Below are 17620 nucleotides of genomic sequence, written 5' to 3' on the forward strand. Positions count from 1 at the left end.
TCTGATTTTTTGAATTTTCTCTGAAAAGAACCTAGAAAACTGGTTGCAGGCGGCATTACATTGGAATTCAGGCGGTAACGTCACAGGAGGGTTTGTGATTCTGTCAACTGTTGCAAATAAAGCTCGAGCATTATTAATGTTTTTGTTTATGACATCCGCAAAGAAAGCCTCTCTTGCATGTTTTAGTGTTAAATTATAGTTACGTAGTCTTTCCTTATATATGTCATCAGAACGCTGTGTCCAAACCGACAGGCACACTTTGGCAGGCCCCGGTTAAATTTGTTCAGAAATTTTCTAGTTAATTAATGTGCTTCACTTGGTGATATACTTTTCAGTTACATTCTGATTTATTGAATAAAAACAACTGTAGACTATTTGGTCTACACTTCAGGTGTATTTAATAATTGTCTAAGGTTTCATACTGATTGTAGCGGCCTCTTGGAATAAACAGCCAGACGCAGGGAGTTTCAAACGGGTGCAGTTTAATCTTGACTTTTCATGTCATAGACACCGTGAAAACTGTAGCATGAAATAAAAGGATACAGAATTGTTGACAAAAATTAACATATTAATGTTCACATATACAAAAAAGAGAATACGTTGTGTCTTTAGCTCGTCGGCGTACACAGTTTCGTTTTTAAACAAATAAACCAATGACGTTCTACTGCTTTTAAATAAACATTTCTTATCACAAATCACAATTGCGCATATTCATACCTCATTCTGCTTTCCAAGGGTGCCTATTTTAACGATTTTCTTTGGTTTCCTTCAGGATCTAACGCTGACTCATCGTGCTTAGTAAGAACAGGAAGTGCCGCATTTCACAAAACACACGAAGAAGAAATCTACTGTTCTTCAAAATAAAGGCATAAATTAACAACTAGGTGTCCCTGTTGGACCAATGAACAAGCAAAAGAATTTTACCATTTAGTAGCCATTTACACTGATTTAAAGTTAATTATAAACGTTGCTGGATGAAGTTTATTAAACCTTCCAGACAGGAGAGGAAGGAAATTCCTCCTCAAAGTAAAAATCTGTAAAAATAAATCAATATTTTATCGTAGCTGCATGATATAAATGCTTAATAAATTAGAAAATCAGAGGGAAGTTAAAATAGGTTTGGGGTTGGGGTTAGAGTTAGGGCTCCTGAAGGATCCCATGCCCTGTGCACTGGACACTCTCTGCTGGTGGTCACGCCCAAGGCCTTCCTCTTATTCAGACTTCTAGGGATCTGTGTGTCCAACCTAGGGATCCAAATCCTCTCAGCCCTTCTCCTCTGTGCTGAGGACCAGGTTGGGTTACATTTCAGCACCAAGGCTGAAAGTGCTTCCCAGCCCTGCACAAGTGGTACATGTTTTTCTTTTTGATTTTTGATGTTATACCTGTGTTGGGTGAAACCGGTGAGAAGGCTGTTGCCTGTCTCGCCCACATAATAAATTTGACAAATTTTGCAGGTGATCAGATAAATACAGTTTTTAGACTTGGGGTTTCCAGAAATGGTCTAATTTGTAAATTGTGTTGTCAAATTTGCTTTGTACCCAGTGCAGCTGTTTAAAGAATCCACCCTGACCTTTGACCCATGGTTTGTCCATGGGCCTTACCTCAGCACGGACTGAGGAAATCCCTCAGATTCTTGTTCCTTTTGTAGGCCACAATTATTCTGTTGTTTGGGAGCAAAGAGGTTTCAGATTGGAATTTAGTAAAATTGTGTTTGCTATTGTAAAGAAACTTGTCCTGGCCGAGGAAGAGAATGTAGTTATCAGAGGGATCATGGGAGATGAATTGGGGGGTCTGGACTCAAGGAAGCTTCTTCCTGCATGTCCTCAGGAAAGATCTGGAATATCCTCTCTTACCAAGAGCAGAAAACAGAGTCCTAGTTGCCTCCTCAAAGTTGGTTTTCTGTCGGTGTGCAGATTCTGTGAAATCTGAGGAGTTGTGATTTTATCAGGCCAGCATATGTGTGTTTAGGATGATAGCTTGTTTTAATGCTCCTCTTATCTGGCTTTCAGATTTGGTGGATTGTCATATCCTTTTAGGTTTGCAATTTAGCCATACTCTTTCTATTTCAGGTGATGGCTTAACCAGGGATCTCCAACTGTAGTCCTCGAGATCTACTGTCCTTTGGCTTTTTGATGCATTCCTGTTCTTACACACCTGAATCAAATTAATTAGCAGGCCTTTGCCAAGTTTGATGGCATGCTGAACGGGCAGTTCTACCAATTTATTCTCTGTGTTAGAGCAGGGATGCATCTGAAACATGCATCACCATAAATTTCAAAACCCCTGACTCTATGGGATGTTGAAAGCTTGGGTGATTTTGTTGTGACTGAACTTGCTTTAAATCTCTCCCTGATCTGTCCAGGTCCAGATACTGTCTGGTCTCTAATAATCTCTGAAAAACCTCTGAGACTTGCACAGAACAGCAGGATTTATAGTGAGATTAGATTAAAAAGAGATTAGGCACTACTTATTAATCAGGTGACTTCCGGAGGCAATTGGTGACACGAGGTTGTATTCAGAGGAATCGAAGTAAATATAACTGAATACAAGTACTTGACATCATTTACAGACTTGTATTTGTAATACATTTTGAAAACCAGTATATCAGTAAAACAGTGAAGTTTGAAGTTGTAAAGTGACCAAATGTGAAAAGGTTCAAGGTATATAAATACATTTGCATGGCCTTGTAAAATATGTTTTCATCTAAAGTCAAGAGCTGATCTGTTGGCTGAATTGGTATTTAATCTAGCATGACAATAACGGTTTTGTTGTGACATTGGTGCAGGTTGCTTGAACCTGTTGATTGTGTTTGAGACACAAACCCACAGATGATTCAGCACTAACAGGTTGTTGTGTGGCTCAGGGGAACAACACAGCCATCACCCAGGAGGACGAGAGCAGATAGAGGCCCCGCAGCAGCATAATGCACCGTCTACATATTCTGCTCTCGTTTAAATTCTCCCCCGGCCTTTTTCCCATGATAAGGTCATGCTTTAAAATCTGCTGTGCTCGAGTTTTCCATATCTTAAAGATAAAAAGGCTGTGATGACTGCAGCAATGTTTGAGCCGGGTATGTTCGTTATTAGGTGGCAGGATGTTTATCCGTTTGGTTTGCGTGTCTAGACAAGTTTACCTGACTGCTTTTCCAAAGGGGTTACAGGCGGGTTAGTAAGTGATGTAACCCATATTTTGTATGCGTCATGTCTTTGATTGGAATAATATTCTATCACTCTCTTTATCAAGCCGTCTTTAGTCTGCAGCGCAGAGCTGATCCACCCAAAGATAAAAGAGACAGCTAGTTAGCAAAGGCTGCCTAACACCTCTCTTCCCCACAGGCAGGCTTTACTCCTCAGCTTCCTCTTTGAAAGTGAGTCCTGATTTAATGGATCGAGAGTCTGAGTCATTCTGGGCATCATGCAAGTCTATTTCAGTGTTGTGACTTTGATGCTGTATTTCTGAGCTCTTCGTCTTTCTCTACAGAATCTTAGCAGTGTCTTGATGTGTCTTTTTGAAGCCTGTTTAAGCTGCATCCAATGAGATGTGATATCAGATACTGAATTAATAATCAGAGATGCTCCAATAAGAGGTGTTGTGGACGATTTTCAATCACAATTTGGGACAGCTGTGACCTGCTGTTATGAAATTTTGATTTATTTATCTGTTTTTATTAAAGCAATCTTAATCTAGTATAAAGGTTTATGCTTCAATTTAGTTGACAGTTTTTTTTGTTGCTCTCCATCTCTCAACAGTTCCATCCTTGCTGTATACTTCTAGTCAGACATGATGTCAGTACAAACTCCACCCCTCTCCCGTTCTGGCTCCACCCCCTCCACTGGGGGTCTGGCAAATCGCAGTACACCCTCAGCCACCCCTCCCACCTCTTTGAGTCTTCGCTCATCCTACAACCAGCTGCTTGGTCGCGACTGTGATCAAGGAGTCGATGGAAACCGGGAGCTCAGCCACTTTGCCCAAGAGCCGTCAGAGGTATGCAATGACCACTGTGCGGAGTGCCATGGGGATAAGTGACAACTTTGCTCTGTCCTCCAAGTACCAACCAGTAACCTAGAGGAAGAGGACTCCCAACCAAGTCCTCATCTAGTTCTGCCCTGTACTCTTCCTCTTCTTCGTCGTCCTCCTCCTTCTTTAACACAACTAACCCCAAACTAGCCAAGAATGGAGCTAACATGCAGAGGCGAGCTGAGAGCCAGCAGCTACAGCTGAGCAGGGCAAATACTGTGGAGAAAATTCACAATGATCTCTTCAATAATCCTTCTTCAGATTGGCTAGAGTTTGGGAAAGACAACTCCCAGCTTCCTCCGTTTCGTAGAAGAACCAAAAGCTTTTTGGAGTACCATGGCAAATGCTGGGATCTGGACCCCAGTTGGGAAAACAAAGAGGGGAAGGAGGAGGAGGAGGAGGAGAAGCAACTGCCTGCATCAGAAAAAGAACAGGACAGCCCTGCTAAAGAAAGAGACAGTCAGAAGGAAGAGAAGACCAATGGCAAGCAAAACAGTCACGAGGAAAAGGATAATGTGGAGTCTGTCGTGGAGGAAGATGAGGAGGAAGACGAGCCCACCCCAACACCAAGACAGCCCCTACTGCCGGTAGTGGTTGAAGCGCCTCTTTCCTCCACCTCCTCCTCTTCTGCAAACAGCCCAGAATGGGTGTCAGACAACCTCAACCACCTCCAGAATCAAGCCCCAGCACCAATTCGAGAAGAGCTGTGTCCCCAAGTTCAAGCTAGTCCACGTAGTCCTGCAAAGCCACCTCGAACCTCCCAGCCCCGGGTGATCAAAGTGGAATTGCACCCCAACAACGAGAACCAGTTTTTGCAACAGTACCCTCCATTTTCCCCTAAGCAAGCCAGAGCTGCTGAAAAAAACACCCCTACCAAGAATTGGGTATCTCCGCTCCTGCAGGAACCGACACCAGAGACGGGCCTTCCTAAAGTGGGCCTGAAAATGGATTTGACTCCTGACACATCATCAGAGGATGAAGATTCCAGCTGGACCACTCTGTCTCAAGAGTCACCCTCTCCACAGAGTCCAAAAGAGACAGGTTTGATATGTTTATCCTTTCATCTGATTTTTTTATTTAAAGAATTTTAATTTCTTTGTCTTCCTTTAATCATACCCCAATTGCACCTGGACCCCACTTGGGTCCAGGTGCCACTTGCTCTGTATAATTCTACCTCCATTTGACAGATCTGTAAGTTAACAAAGACACCCCTTAACCAAGCAAGGTACCACAGCAATAATGTTGGAGGCTTAAAGGCCCCCTTGAGCAACATTATGGTGCAGAGAGGAAATACGATGTAGAGAACAGATGCCTGCAGAGAGAAGGGCGTGAAAAAGCAGAGAAGAATTGGAGGGGAGGGGATTTTCCGGCATGTATGTCAAAGCATTAGCTAGCTAATATTAGGGTATACAGAGTAACATAAAGCCAACAGAGAGAAAGCAAGACCGATTGTTGACTATTGGGCCTTGCCACAGGGTATGAGCCCAGGCTTTGCCATGACAACAGAAACTGAACACAGACATACTGACATTTATCCTCTGCATTCTTATTTCTATCTGTGATGTTTGTATTGACTGAATACTTGCATTACACGGTCTTATAGAGCTTATCTATGAGCGTAGTTCCTTTGTGTGTGTTTCGATGATATCCTCATGTGTAATATATGTAACTGCATATCCCTGTCATCCATCAGCAGATGTATGGGCTGAAGGGGATCTGCCCCCAGGCTGGCGGGAGATCTCAGACTCATCCGAAGTCTATTTCTGGCATGTTCCCACTGGCACTACACAGTATGACCGACCCGTTGCCTCTGGAAACCAAGATACTACTTCTAGCAATGTGCCAGACTCTGAGCATGACCCACAAAAAGAAACACAAGACTCTCTTATGCTACCAAATGAGGTAAGAGGACTACTAGATGCAAGACATCATAAGGTGAATTTTATGGTGTTTGTGTATTCACAGTGCTATAAATAGGTATTTGCTTCCCTATGCATTTCTTCAGTTTTTGTTGAGACACCTGAACTCTTAAGCATCAAACTCTTAAGCATTAACAAATGTTAATTTTAGGCAACTATAACCATAGGAATTACAAATTGAAATGTTTAAATGATGATTTCAATAGTTAAAGGAAGAACGTTTTGTGAAAAAGTAATTCTTTGCTTACACACAGTTTTTGGAAAGATCAATTTAATTTCACAATATCTGCAGAATCAAATAAACACTCAAACAGAACCTGCCTGACAGTGTGAAGTAGGATCAAATATCTGAAATAGAAAAACATCATGACCTGACCTAAAGACATTTGAAAATCACGAGTTAAGAAAAATCCACAGCTCACCAAAACTCGACTAACTTTTTGGGAGGTGCTCATTCTGTAGCATCTGAAGCAAAACAAATATATTAATGGGCAAAAGACAGTATTAAACAGACGGATTTGGTGGTGGTTTGATGGGTACTTGATGACTTGCTGTATATGAATCCTGCTTCCTCGTAGGAAATTCTGAAGGAGAATATTCAGCCATATCTAAAATATAAAGTTATATAATCTGAGTTTGATCTAATTTTTTACTTTTTGAATTTTTTTTTTCTGAAATGTTAATGAAACCCAAACTTATACTTGTAGAGAAAAGGACTCAAACATATTGCAAGATTTATGTAACATATCACAAGGTGCTTTTGGTTGAAGCTACAAGATGGTGGTGCTGTTTGATAAATGTCAGTTTATTTCGATACATTACTTCTTTGTGTTTTGTTGTATCTTTTCCTTTCTTTCTTATTTACAGCGCCCGAGCAGTTTGATATCTGACAGCTCAGTGGAGCCGGTCCCTTCTCCATCTGGTTCCTCCCCGTCCTCTTCCTGCTCCTCACCCTCCAAAGGCCTCTTCTCTCCCAATCCAGTATTCAGCACTACCACTCCCACATCAAAAGTATGCCAAACCTTCAATTTCAACTTAGTTTTTGCTGGATTTTAACATATTCAACTAACAGAGAAAATATGTCTCAAGCTGAATTAAAATAACATAAAATAAATGTCACAAAGTAAAGAAAACCAAAACCATTTTTTAAAAAACCTGTCAGAACTCAATCTTTTCCCCCCAACAATTCCTGTTTTTTCTCCTTCTTCTTCAGGACCTGAAGGACTATCCAGTATATCCAGATCCCAGTCTGAAAGCATTTGAAGGAGCTACACTCCGCTATGCCTCTCTTAGACTCAAGTAAGTCATGGACAGATAACCGGCACCCTCCAAACATTTTGGCACGCCTGGTAAGGAACATGTACAGTAAATGCCTAAATTAATCTTTTCTTGTAATAGCATAATCTTACACTGAAAAAAGTGCAACCTTTAATTGAGCACATTTATTCAGCGGTAATTTTGTGTTAAAATAAAATGTATCTTTTTGCAATCTCACAAGATGCTTACTACAACTTTAAAGAAGTGCAAAACAAAAACTACTGAATGGGAAAGAAAAGGAAACGCATAACTTCAGCCTGTGACTAAGGGATAAGAAAAGATTCTTAAGATTCTTTGCTTAAAGAAATTTGCTCATATCCAAAATCAGACCAGTAATTAAAAAAAACCTCTTGACCTCTCACAAATAAACTATTTGCGACACATTAAACTATGCGAAAGTTTTCAGTGAGCACAGTGACTGGATGGTAGGAAATCTCTGAAGCTCAATGTAAGACATAAAATGATTTATCTTTTAGTTTTAATACATCTGAAGGCATTATATGCACACAACCAACATGTAATTTTTTTTATTATTATTTATTTATCTCTGTGTGTGTGTACCACAGCCAAAGCTGTACATTTTCCCAGTTTTCTTTGGGAGAACTTTGATCTTCTCATGAACATCACTTATGTCTCATAATTTTCTGCAGCCCTCCAGCTCAGCTTGAGACAGTGGACCTTAACAGCACATTCTCTGATCCAGAGGCAATGGTAAGCTTGCATCATACCAAACGGAAATCTTCTGAAATGTATAGGCTTATAATGATGCATTATACCAGGAATGTTTCAAAAAGGCATCAAACCTGGTGGGATAATTGCTTATTGTTGACATAAACATTCCAGCGGGAAGGTTTGTCGCCCAATTTAAGAATTTGGTCATTAGCAAGCTTTGTATTGAAGAAGCACCCCAAAAATATTTTGAAAGCAAACATCTGGGGTGGATCAGCACTTTGATATAAACTGTTGGATAAATTGCTTAGAATCTGAGTCAATATAACAGAAAAAAAGATAACAGAGAAAGCTGGTAACCAGGCACAAAGAAGAGCATAATGCGAACAGAAAAATGCTAATGTGGAAAAACCTAGTAGTTTGGCACTGTCTCTGGGATGTGGCTTATTTGAATAAGAAATGATGTGACCTTAAAAACCAATCTGAAGTCTGACATGATGAAAAACAGTGTGGGTTTTTATTTAAGAAATGAATGCGGATTATATTCTTGTTATACAGCGTATAGCCATTTGTTACAGCACATGGCCTGAATAACTTCTATATATCCTAAAACACGTTTAATGATGCTTCAAAAATACCAGGTTTGTCCTAAAAATGTCACTGACATCAGATTAAAATCTTTAAAAAAAAAGGTCTTGAGCACAACACAAGTAACAACACAAGCAGCTGACATTAACCTTGTTATTTATTAGTTGCTTTCTTGTGGATATCAGTTGTTAATAAATCAATATGAATTACCAGCGTGAAGATTAAAGGTTCCAGACTGGTTTAAAACTGTAAAGCATTGGGTTTCCACTGTAAGTTGCAGCAGTGCAATGCCTGAAAAACAGTGAATTATGTGAAACTATAAAGACACTATTATTACAACACGAGATTTCAAATTCAAATAACTATGATACAGTTTAAAATGTTTTATTTTGATAAAATATATATATTTCTTATTGTTTAATGAGAGAAACTCACCAGGGTGTGTTTGAAATTACGTAACCCAGATCAGTGTTGCTTCCTTTCTTTCTCTCTATTTTTGTTGCAGCGCCACTTAGTGGTCAGTTTTGAGAAAACAGTTATGTTAAGATTTTTATGTTCCTGACTGTTTTAGCCGCCCGCTTCTGGAAGAACTTTAACTAAACCAGCAAAAAGCATATATAAACGGATAAGACCATTAAGACTTATTCATACTATTAGTTTTTTGTATTTTACCAATTTTATATTTATCTTATTATTTTTACTAACCTTAATTTTATTACTTAATTCTCATCTTTTTGATGAGATAGATGAAGAGAAAGTTTAAAAAGAGAGAGGGTGGAAATAGATTCTGGACAGGGAGTTATTCTGCCAAACACAGTGTTTTTTATATTTCATATTTTTAATCTTCATCCAATTACTTCTAGTTAAGGATGATTGGTCCACATCAGATTGTGTGCATGTACTGAATATATCTCAGCTTGGATCAGATCTGAGTTTATGTGAATTGGGTGTCTTTATTTATTTTTTGTTTGTTGTTGTTGTTTGTTTAATAACATTACTGTCTCCTATTCAAACGTGAATATCCTTCTCTAGATACATCTGCATGTTGCACATCCAGAGATTAATAAAACCATCACACTTGAAGAGCACAGATCAGCTGAACAAAAGTCGTTGTGTTTCTCTCAGTCATTTCCAGTGCGTTCTCTGGGCTGGGTGGAGATGGCAGAGCAGGACCTCTGTGAGGGGAGGAGCAGTGTGGCTGTCCACCACTGCATCAGACAACTGTCCTACTGCAGGAGGGACATAAGAGACTCAGCTGGAGTCTGGGGAGAGGTCAGTGTGTCAGCCAATATCTGTGCTAAACAAGCGTTTTTGATAATGTATGCATGCAGTGGAGATGAACGTTTAAAGTGGAGAGTTACAGATGATGATGGCAATGAATAGAAAGGCAATGGCTTATATTGAACATGAATAAATAAAATAAAAAACATCACATCACTTAACAAAATGATAATAGCAGTAATTTAACATGTTCAACGTCACTGTCCCATGGACGTTCAATGAACATCGTTATTAGCTCCCAGAAATGTGCGTGGTATTGAGCTTCTCATATTAAATGACAGAAAGTAGCATTATTTTCTCAATCCTGATTGTCGATGAAAACATCCATATCATGTAGTAAAGCTACATATAAAGTAGCTGCAATCACAGGGCTAACACTGCTGTGGACAACTCCACACAGAAACCTCTACAAGTTGAAGGTTTAAAACTAGAACCTTCTTGCTGCAAGCTAATGGAGTGACCCACCGCAACAGCTTGCCTTGGTACTATTCTGATGTGAAGCCAGAAAACATGGAGAGAGTAAATACTGCTGCAGACTTTTCAATCAATGAGAAACTGTAATCAGCTTTGGGCTGCAGGTTGAAAGTGTCCCTGTGTGCATTATTCCAGGGTAAAGGCATGCTGTTGGTGCTTCAAGATCGAATGTTAACTCTAGTTGACCCAGATGATCGCAGTTTGCTCCACTCTCAACCGATCAGCAGCATCCGTGTCTGGGGCGTCGGGCGAGATCACGACAGGTAGGAAGACACAACACAGATTTTTATTTAATTGGGATCGTTTTCAGGATTCTGTTTGCCTATTTGTGCACAGTATGGTGTAGTACCATGATTTTTCTGGAAAAAAAGAAATGAATAAACAATTTAACCATGATTACCATCCCTAGACATTGGATTCAGCAGCTTTGCTCCCTTAGAAAATATACTGTGCCACAGTCGGTTGGTAAAATGACTAATCTTCACTGGGATTTGTCAGACTGCAGCTGGATCGACAAGCAGTTGCTTTGCACTTTAATAACAAAGTCTATATGTTGCAAATAAATAAATTAGTGCATATATGATCAAAAATACTTTTTTGCATATAGTGTGCTACCTCTGTGGAACATATTCCCATTTGCAAGCTTAAATAATGTTTTTGCTTTCATGTCCTGATTCAGACAAGGTTCATTTATGAACAGCAACAAAAAAAATCATCTCCACAGAATTGTGGATGTTGGAACAATATCCATTAAAAGCTAAACTATACAGTTTAGCTATTGCTGGTAACCCAGATAGCTTTGTGATTATGTTGGTCCATTAATTCTCCAGCATTTAATAAATTCCAATATACCTGCTATACTTTGAATATCAAGGAGGTGTGAATACGAACAGATACAAACATATGAGGATCTCCGAACAAACAAAGCCGAAAGTGCATTCTTAAAATTTAATATGTGTGTGTGTGTAATATTTCTGCTGACGGAAACTGAATCAGGAGTTTTGAAAGATCACAGGAGAACAGAATTCACCTCATTATTATTCAACCCTTATTTGCACAAACTGCATTTAAAACTCCATAATTATTCTTATTCTTCAAGCCTTTGGCTCCCCTGCAAGAACCCCGTGGGACTCTCAGTCATTTGCAAATGTCCCATGGTTTTAACTTTTTAGTATTGAGTTGACAATGTGCTGAGGCTAGCATTGCTGCAAATGGGAGATGGAGGGTCTCGTTTCTAAGTCAAATGTCTCAACACAGGATATTTCTGCATGTAGTACTTATTTAACATATTTAACTTATTTAAAAGCATTTAACAAATAAACAAATAGATTTTTCAAATCTTTCATGTTTTCACTGTTTTTGTATCTGACAAATGTTTGCTAAATTAACACAAAATGAGAATTTTATTCATGGAAGACATGTGTCCAAATCAACCAGGTCAATGTGAAAACCCAACTCCTTCCCTTGTTAAATCATAAATGAACTGTAAATAATCACATTCTTTTTTTAATATCAACAGACACACCTAGACCTAATTACCACCAGACCTGCAGAATCAAGTACTTACACAAAAGCAATCTGACAACATGTATTAGGCTAAAAAATTGGAAAAAGCAACAGGGATGTTTGATCAAACAAAATTCAATGATAGATGACTCACCTCTTATTGAGGTGAGCTCATCTAATTTCTAAAGATCTGACAATTCAACGCACCACAGTGAGAGCCATTGTCTACATGGAGCAGTAGCTCACCTTCCCAACTGGCTAAAATAAAAGAAGGTTCTGGGTGACATGGGCAAAGTCTGGTCTTAAATCTTATTGAGATTATGTTTTGTAACCTTAAACAGTCCAATAACTGTTTATGCAATCAAGGAGGAGGCTTTGATGACTTTTTTTTTCCTGTTTAATACATGAAATTAGTATTTGAAAACACTGTGAAGTTATTCAGGCCATAGCTGTCTGATGTTAAAATCTACTTATTGATCTGAAAGATGTAAATGTGATGGAACAGCAAAACAGAGGCAATTTGTAAAGGAACAATAGGTTTTCCCAGCACTGCATGTTGTTCTCATCAGTGCAGATGTAAACCACCCTTGTCCTCGTATAGAACTCCAATGAAAATCTTTTAGCTGAAAGTAAAGCCACTTTAAAGATCGCCCACTCAATGGTCTTAGAGAAGAGAGAATCTGTAGATGTTGCAGTGTCTGGTCTTAAAGAAATCAGGTGAAGATTGAGTTAAAACATCATCTGTGTGAAACCCGTACTCTCATTTCAATCTATTTTGTTCATTTTCTCTTCATCTTTAAAGCACTGGTGTGCTCCTCATCTTTCATTTATCCTTCTCCCTCTCCTCTTCATCTTCTAATTCTGCTTTTTGAACGCTGTTGCAGCCTCAGCTGCTCATGTGTGAGGGAGATAAAGAGGAAAGAAGAAAGACAGAAAAGTCCCTCCAACATCTAACATCTCAGAGGACTTAGAAACTTTTAGAAACTCTCTCTCTCAGTGGTAATGGATAAAGCATGCAGCAGCCGGAGGAGGAGGAGAGGGTCAATCCAAGACAGCTCCCTCCTTTGACATGTTTCCTCACTGCGATCTCTGTCATCTCTAATAATATTACAATAATGCTCTTTTTATCCTCCCCTTCCCACCAGGAATTTAAAACCCGCAGTCCCTCTGCTTTGCTCGAGACTTAAAATACACAATGGGTTTTAGAATAGAATGGAATAAAATAAAATAGAATAGAATAAAAGCAACCCGCAGAGGTTCAGGTGTACCAGCAGCAAAGTCACAAGGAATCGAAGCATGTAGATGTATACAAAAATAAAAATATTAAAACAGAACTGAGAATGATATACATGCTATACTATGCTATACTATAAAGGGAAATTCCCTACATAAAGGCAACAGTTTTGAGTTTGTTTGTAGGGAGCAGTGACGGTTTTATAGTTTTTATAGCTGCTGGGAGGAAGGATCTCCTGTAACGCTCCCTTTTGCAATTAGGATGTAGCAGTCTGACACTGAGGGAGCTCTCCAGTTGACCATTAGCTTCATGGATGGAGTGGGAGTCATTGTCCATCTGTGATGTTATTTTAGACAGAGTGCTTCTAAATGATCATATACATATTAAAAATCTGAAATTGCTAAAATGCTACAGTTGTATTTATTTTTAAATGGATTTTTGTGGATGATAACAATTGTGCCACTGGTGATTTTATGAAAACCTATTTTTCCTTAACATATTTCCCCGCTGAGTTAATGTACTTGGATGAATGTTCCAGTGTTATGCTATTCTCATGGAAAGCAACATCTCTCTCTTAGAGCAGAGTTAAAGGAAGAAAGTTGTCCTTTAAGGTCTTGTTCTCCAATCACACACTTACAAAATGGAGACTGTAATAGTTGATAAATGTAATATACTTGTTTTTGTGAAATGCTTTGGAAGTGTATTTGTGTGCTTGTGTTGCAGTGTGGCATGTTAGAAAGATGATTGAATGTTTTGTCCAGTGCCTGAGTAAAGGTTTCACTTGCTTAGACCTGCCACTAGAGGGCATTGCCATCAAGTTTTGTTCTTCCTGAGAAGCTGACAGTACCTGACAAAAGTATTTATGCTCCAAAAAGCTTTTTTCAGCATGTCTTCACCTCATAACCCCAAAACCTTTCTGGATTCACCAGGATTGTATAAAATAGAGAAAAAACTGTGTGACCTGGAGGAGAAATGATACATGTTTTTCACACTTTTTTTACAAGTAAAAATTTGAAAAGTCTTTTTTTTTTTCTGACCCTTGTGTCAATACTTTGTAGACCACCTGCAAGACATGTCTCTGCTAGCTTTGTCCTTCTAGAGGACAGAAATAGGAGAGGCAGTGGATCAGTTGGAAGAACATTTGTCTTGGAATCTGAAAGTTGTGGGTTTCATTCCAGGTTCTTCTCCTGAATTGTATTAAAAACTCTTAGGTCAGGCACAGAACTGCAAGTTGGCATCCTGGTCTGCATGTTATTACATGAATGTGTGAATGCAGCTGGATGTATGAGACTCAAGCAAAAGCTCTTTTAATGGTAGGCATGACTAGAAAAGCACTTTTAGGATTACTCGGTATTTTACACCATTCATCTTCTCATTAATCTGACCTCATTTTCTGACCTCACTATGAAACGCATTCCCACAGCATGATTCTGCCTCCACCATGGATCAGTGTAGGAATGGTATGTTATTTTTCAGCCACACACAGATTGGCATAAAGCCTAAAAATGTCACATACAATAATGTGGTTGGAACATATGTTTAGCTAAGTTGTGTAGCCACAGGCTGAAGTAAATGATTCATATCTCTGACTACAAGGAGATATATTAAGGAATACTGATTGCTTTGTCTGTGCATTTAGATAAAAACAGACAAACAAAAAAACTACCTGGAAAAATGTATTAAGCTTAGTCGGAAAACAAAGCAAATAACATTTTGTAAGAATAGACACTTTAATAAAAATTTAATTTAGGATTTTATCTAGCTGCTAATTTTGGGCCTCAACACTTAAAACTGAATTTAACATTTTATGTTGTGTGCTGATATTTCTTGTACATGTTTGGACAGAACAAGTCTGATTTTAAGATTTAAAATAAATCCTTCTTTGGATTTTCGTAGAAAAATTACAAAGAAATTTAGGTTGAAAAATATGTTAATGTAATCAACAGATATTGTAGAAACCAAAATGCGCTTTGAATCAAGGACAAAGCACAATCTTCCCTTTTTGCTCTATCCTTCATCTCTCTTGTCATCTTGTCTTCTCCGGTATCCATCCATCTGAAGAATATCCCCAGTGTGGTCCTGAGTGCGTTCCCTCTGTTTCTCCTGCATCTCGATTCAATATGAATGAGTCCCACCGCCTCTAGACCAGGGCGGGGCAATGCCAGGGGGATGAGGAGGAGGGGTTTGCACCTCGATGAAGTCATGAAGCCATATTTGTAGCACTCAGCAAGTCTCACTGGTGCACGCCTGGTTGCACTTGCACGTGTTTGCATATGCATACATGTGTGTGTTGCTGCAAGGGAGTTTGAATTGATGAAGTCATAGGTCTATATTTGGAGCACTCAGTGTGTGTGTTTGTGTGTGCGTGGTATGTCTGTGTGTTTTACCCCACTTCACAATCCCATCATTCTGTCTGTAATGCTCTTGTGCTATTTCCATTCTTTGTTTCCAGCGCTCTTGTCAGCGTCCCCTCTTTTGCCATTGGCTGTGAAGCGTTGCCTCTTCTCCCATCTGCCTCTCTTTGTTTCTCCCGCTGTTGCACTTTAGTAAGGGAGACGCATTCTCTCTTCTTTCCTCCTAGTTTCAGTGAAGCTAGAGAGGGAGAAACAGGAGGATAGAAGAATAGATACTCAAGGAAAACAGAACAGAAAGTGTGCATTGCAGCGAGAGAGAGGGAGAAGAAGAAGAAGAGAGACAGAGGGATTATTCCCTGCTTGCACTGACCTGGACACACCAGGACTTCGCAGGAGACTCTTCGGACCGCAAGAGTCGTGGATCAAGGAGCAGGAAAAGGGGGAGGAAAGGTGTATCTGAGGGAAGGGGAGGAGAAGTAACAGGGGGAGGGGAGGAGAACGAAGGAAAGGAACCCCAAAGGACCAAAAAAAAGGAGGAAAGAAAAAGAGAAGAAGCATAAGGAAGAGATTTACCCTGGGGGAGATACGACAAAGGGGCTGAAGCAGTGTCACAGCGCTGGTGGAGCTAATGAGGACAGGAAAGTAGTTGTCGCTATCTGGGCGAGGATGTCCGCCAGTGTGAGTACTCCATGTAGTTCAGTCATCCTTCAATTCTCCTTCTCCATCACTCCTTCTTCTCCTCTCTGATGATTCCAACCACTCTTTCTCACGGATGTCATGGTATTCAGAAGTGCTTGACATGTTTTTTACTCATTTGCTCCTTAGATGCTCCTGCTGTGTTTTCCTATCCCACTCATTCTCTTAGTTCATTCAGCCATCAGGTACAGTGATTTCTGGCTCTCAGCTGCAGGTTTGCAGCCGCTGAGGCAAGACCAAGATACCCAGGGAGTCAGAAATATGGGAGAGAGACCAAGTAAGCAGAGGCAGGATTGGAAAAGACAAGATTAAATAGGCTGGATTTGCTGCGGGGGCTTTTCAAAGTGTTTGTCATGGCTTTTTGGAGCTGTTTGATATTAGACGTGGCTTATTTTTTAGTGTGCTGGGGAGTGCTACTATTTTTGGCATTTGCATTTCATTTTGCAGCCTGATAGAGTTTCAGTGAGGATGTATAAAATTTGTGTGAAAGTGTGCATTTTCCTGCATGCATGGTGTTGCTGTGGTGTTGAACAGGGGATCTTCAACGCATTTTTTATTTAAAGGAAAGCTTCTGCATTTTTGAAAGCGAGTCTCTGAAAATGAGCTGTCGGTAATGTTCCTGTAGTAGATCAAGTTCATGTTATATTTACTTAGCATATATCCAGATTATTTAGTCTTAGCGCTCCTAGAGGTTGTCGCTTACAGCTCGTCTGTGTAGGTCCAAGACCAGAGTGAACTTCTACCACCTTAGAACAACTCCTACCTCAAAAACATCATGTGAACACATTTTAACGAACTTCTAACCATCATCGTGTTTCTTTTGGGGGTTAATTTACAAAGAGGCTGAGGATTATTTACACAGATAACAAAGTCATGCTAACAAAGCATTTACCAACACCATTATTTTATTCTTACTCTGCCTTATTTACACATCAACTGTGTCTCTGACAAGGAACACTGAACATGTTCCGTGTGTGCATTTGGGAATATTTGTGGCACACTACCTCGTCCTAGTTTATTAATAAACAATATCTTTGTAATTACCTGCTTAATATACATCTGACAACAGTTTAAAGATTCATAAAATAGCATTTCCATGATGTCTTTGAGATTGGAGTAACCACCCGATACAAAAATGGAAGCTGAAAGGTTCTTAAAATAGTGTTTGCTGAAATTGATATGAGGGTTTCTTAGTTGTTTTAAGACTTTCAGAGGAGTTAACTTCATCTTGAAGAACTAAAAATATATGGTAAATGTTACGTTTACTGCTAAAAATGTTCGTTATAGCACTCTGGTTCAAAGTGCTTGGTCTTCTCTGGTTGTTTAAACCAGATAGGTAAACTCAGCACTGCCCTAAAGTCCCCCATCTCTCACACACACCTTTTACTCAGCATAGCTGAATAAATTTGCATGTTGTTAAATACTTTCTGTGACGATTAACTTGTAACATCATGGGATGGAAAATAAATGAGTCCTGCCCTTGTCAAATAAAATCATAATTTTTTGTTGTAGAAAAGAAGAAGAACTGTATACAAGTATAATATTAGGAGATGCTCATTCTGGCA

At 39.4% G+C, this 17620-nt stretch overlaps 1 protein-coding gene across 5 annotated transcripts in view; it reads left to right on the forward strand.

The window, feature by feature from the left end:
• apbb2a (amyloid beta (A4) precursor protein-binding, family B, member 2a) overlaps positions 1–17620 on the forward strand; it is a 62728-nt gene that overhangs the window by 18698 nt on the left and 26410 nt on the right. For 3 of the 5 annotated variants that reach the window (XM_032554606.1, XM_032554603.1, XM_032554604.1), the window contains 7 exons: positions 3750–5058; positions 5711–5919; positions 6804–6947; positions 7150–7235; positions 7904–7964; positions 9636–9782; positions 10401–10528. In XM_032554606.1, coding sequence (XP_032410497.1) covers positions 4185–5058; positions 5711–5919; positions 6804–6947; positions 7150–7235; positions 7904–7964; positions 9636–9782; positions 10401–10528 — 1649 coding nt within the window. In that variant the 5' untranslated portion in view covers positions 3750–4184. Of the gene's footprint in view, positions 1–3749; positions 5059–5710; positions 5920–6803; positions 6948–7149; positions 7236–7903; positions 7965–9635; positions 9783–10400; positions 10529–15851; positions 16038–17620 lie in introns of those variants that run through there. The other 2 variants (XM_032554605.1, XM_032554607.1) reach the window with 2 other exon arrangements.

The sequence above is a fragment of the Xiphophorus hellerii genome, chromosome 23, assembly GCF_003331165.1.
Source record: "Xiphophorus hellerii strain 12219 chromosome 23, Xiphophorus_hellerii-4.1, whole genome shotgun sequence".
Lineage (NCBI taxonomy): Eukaryota > Metazoa > Chordata > Actinopteri > Cyprinodontiformes > Poeciliidae > Xiphophorus > Xiphophorus hellerii.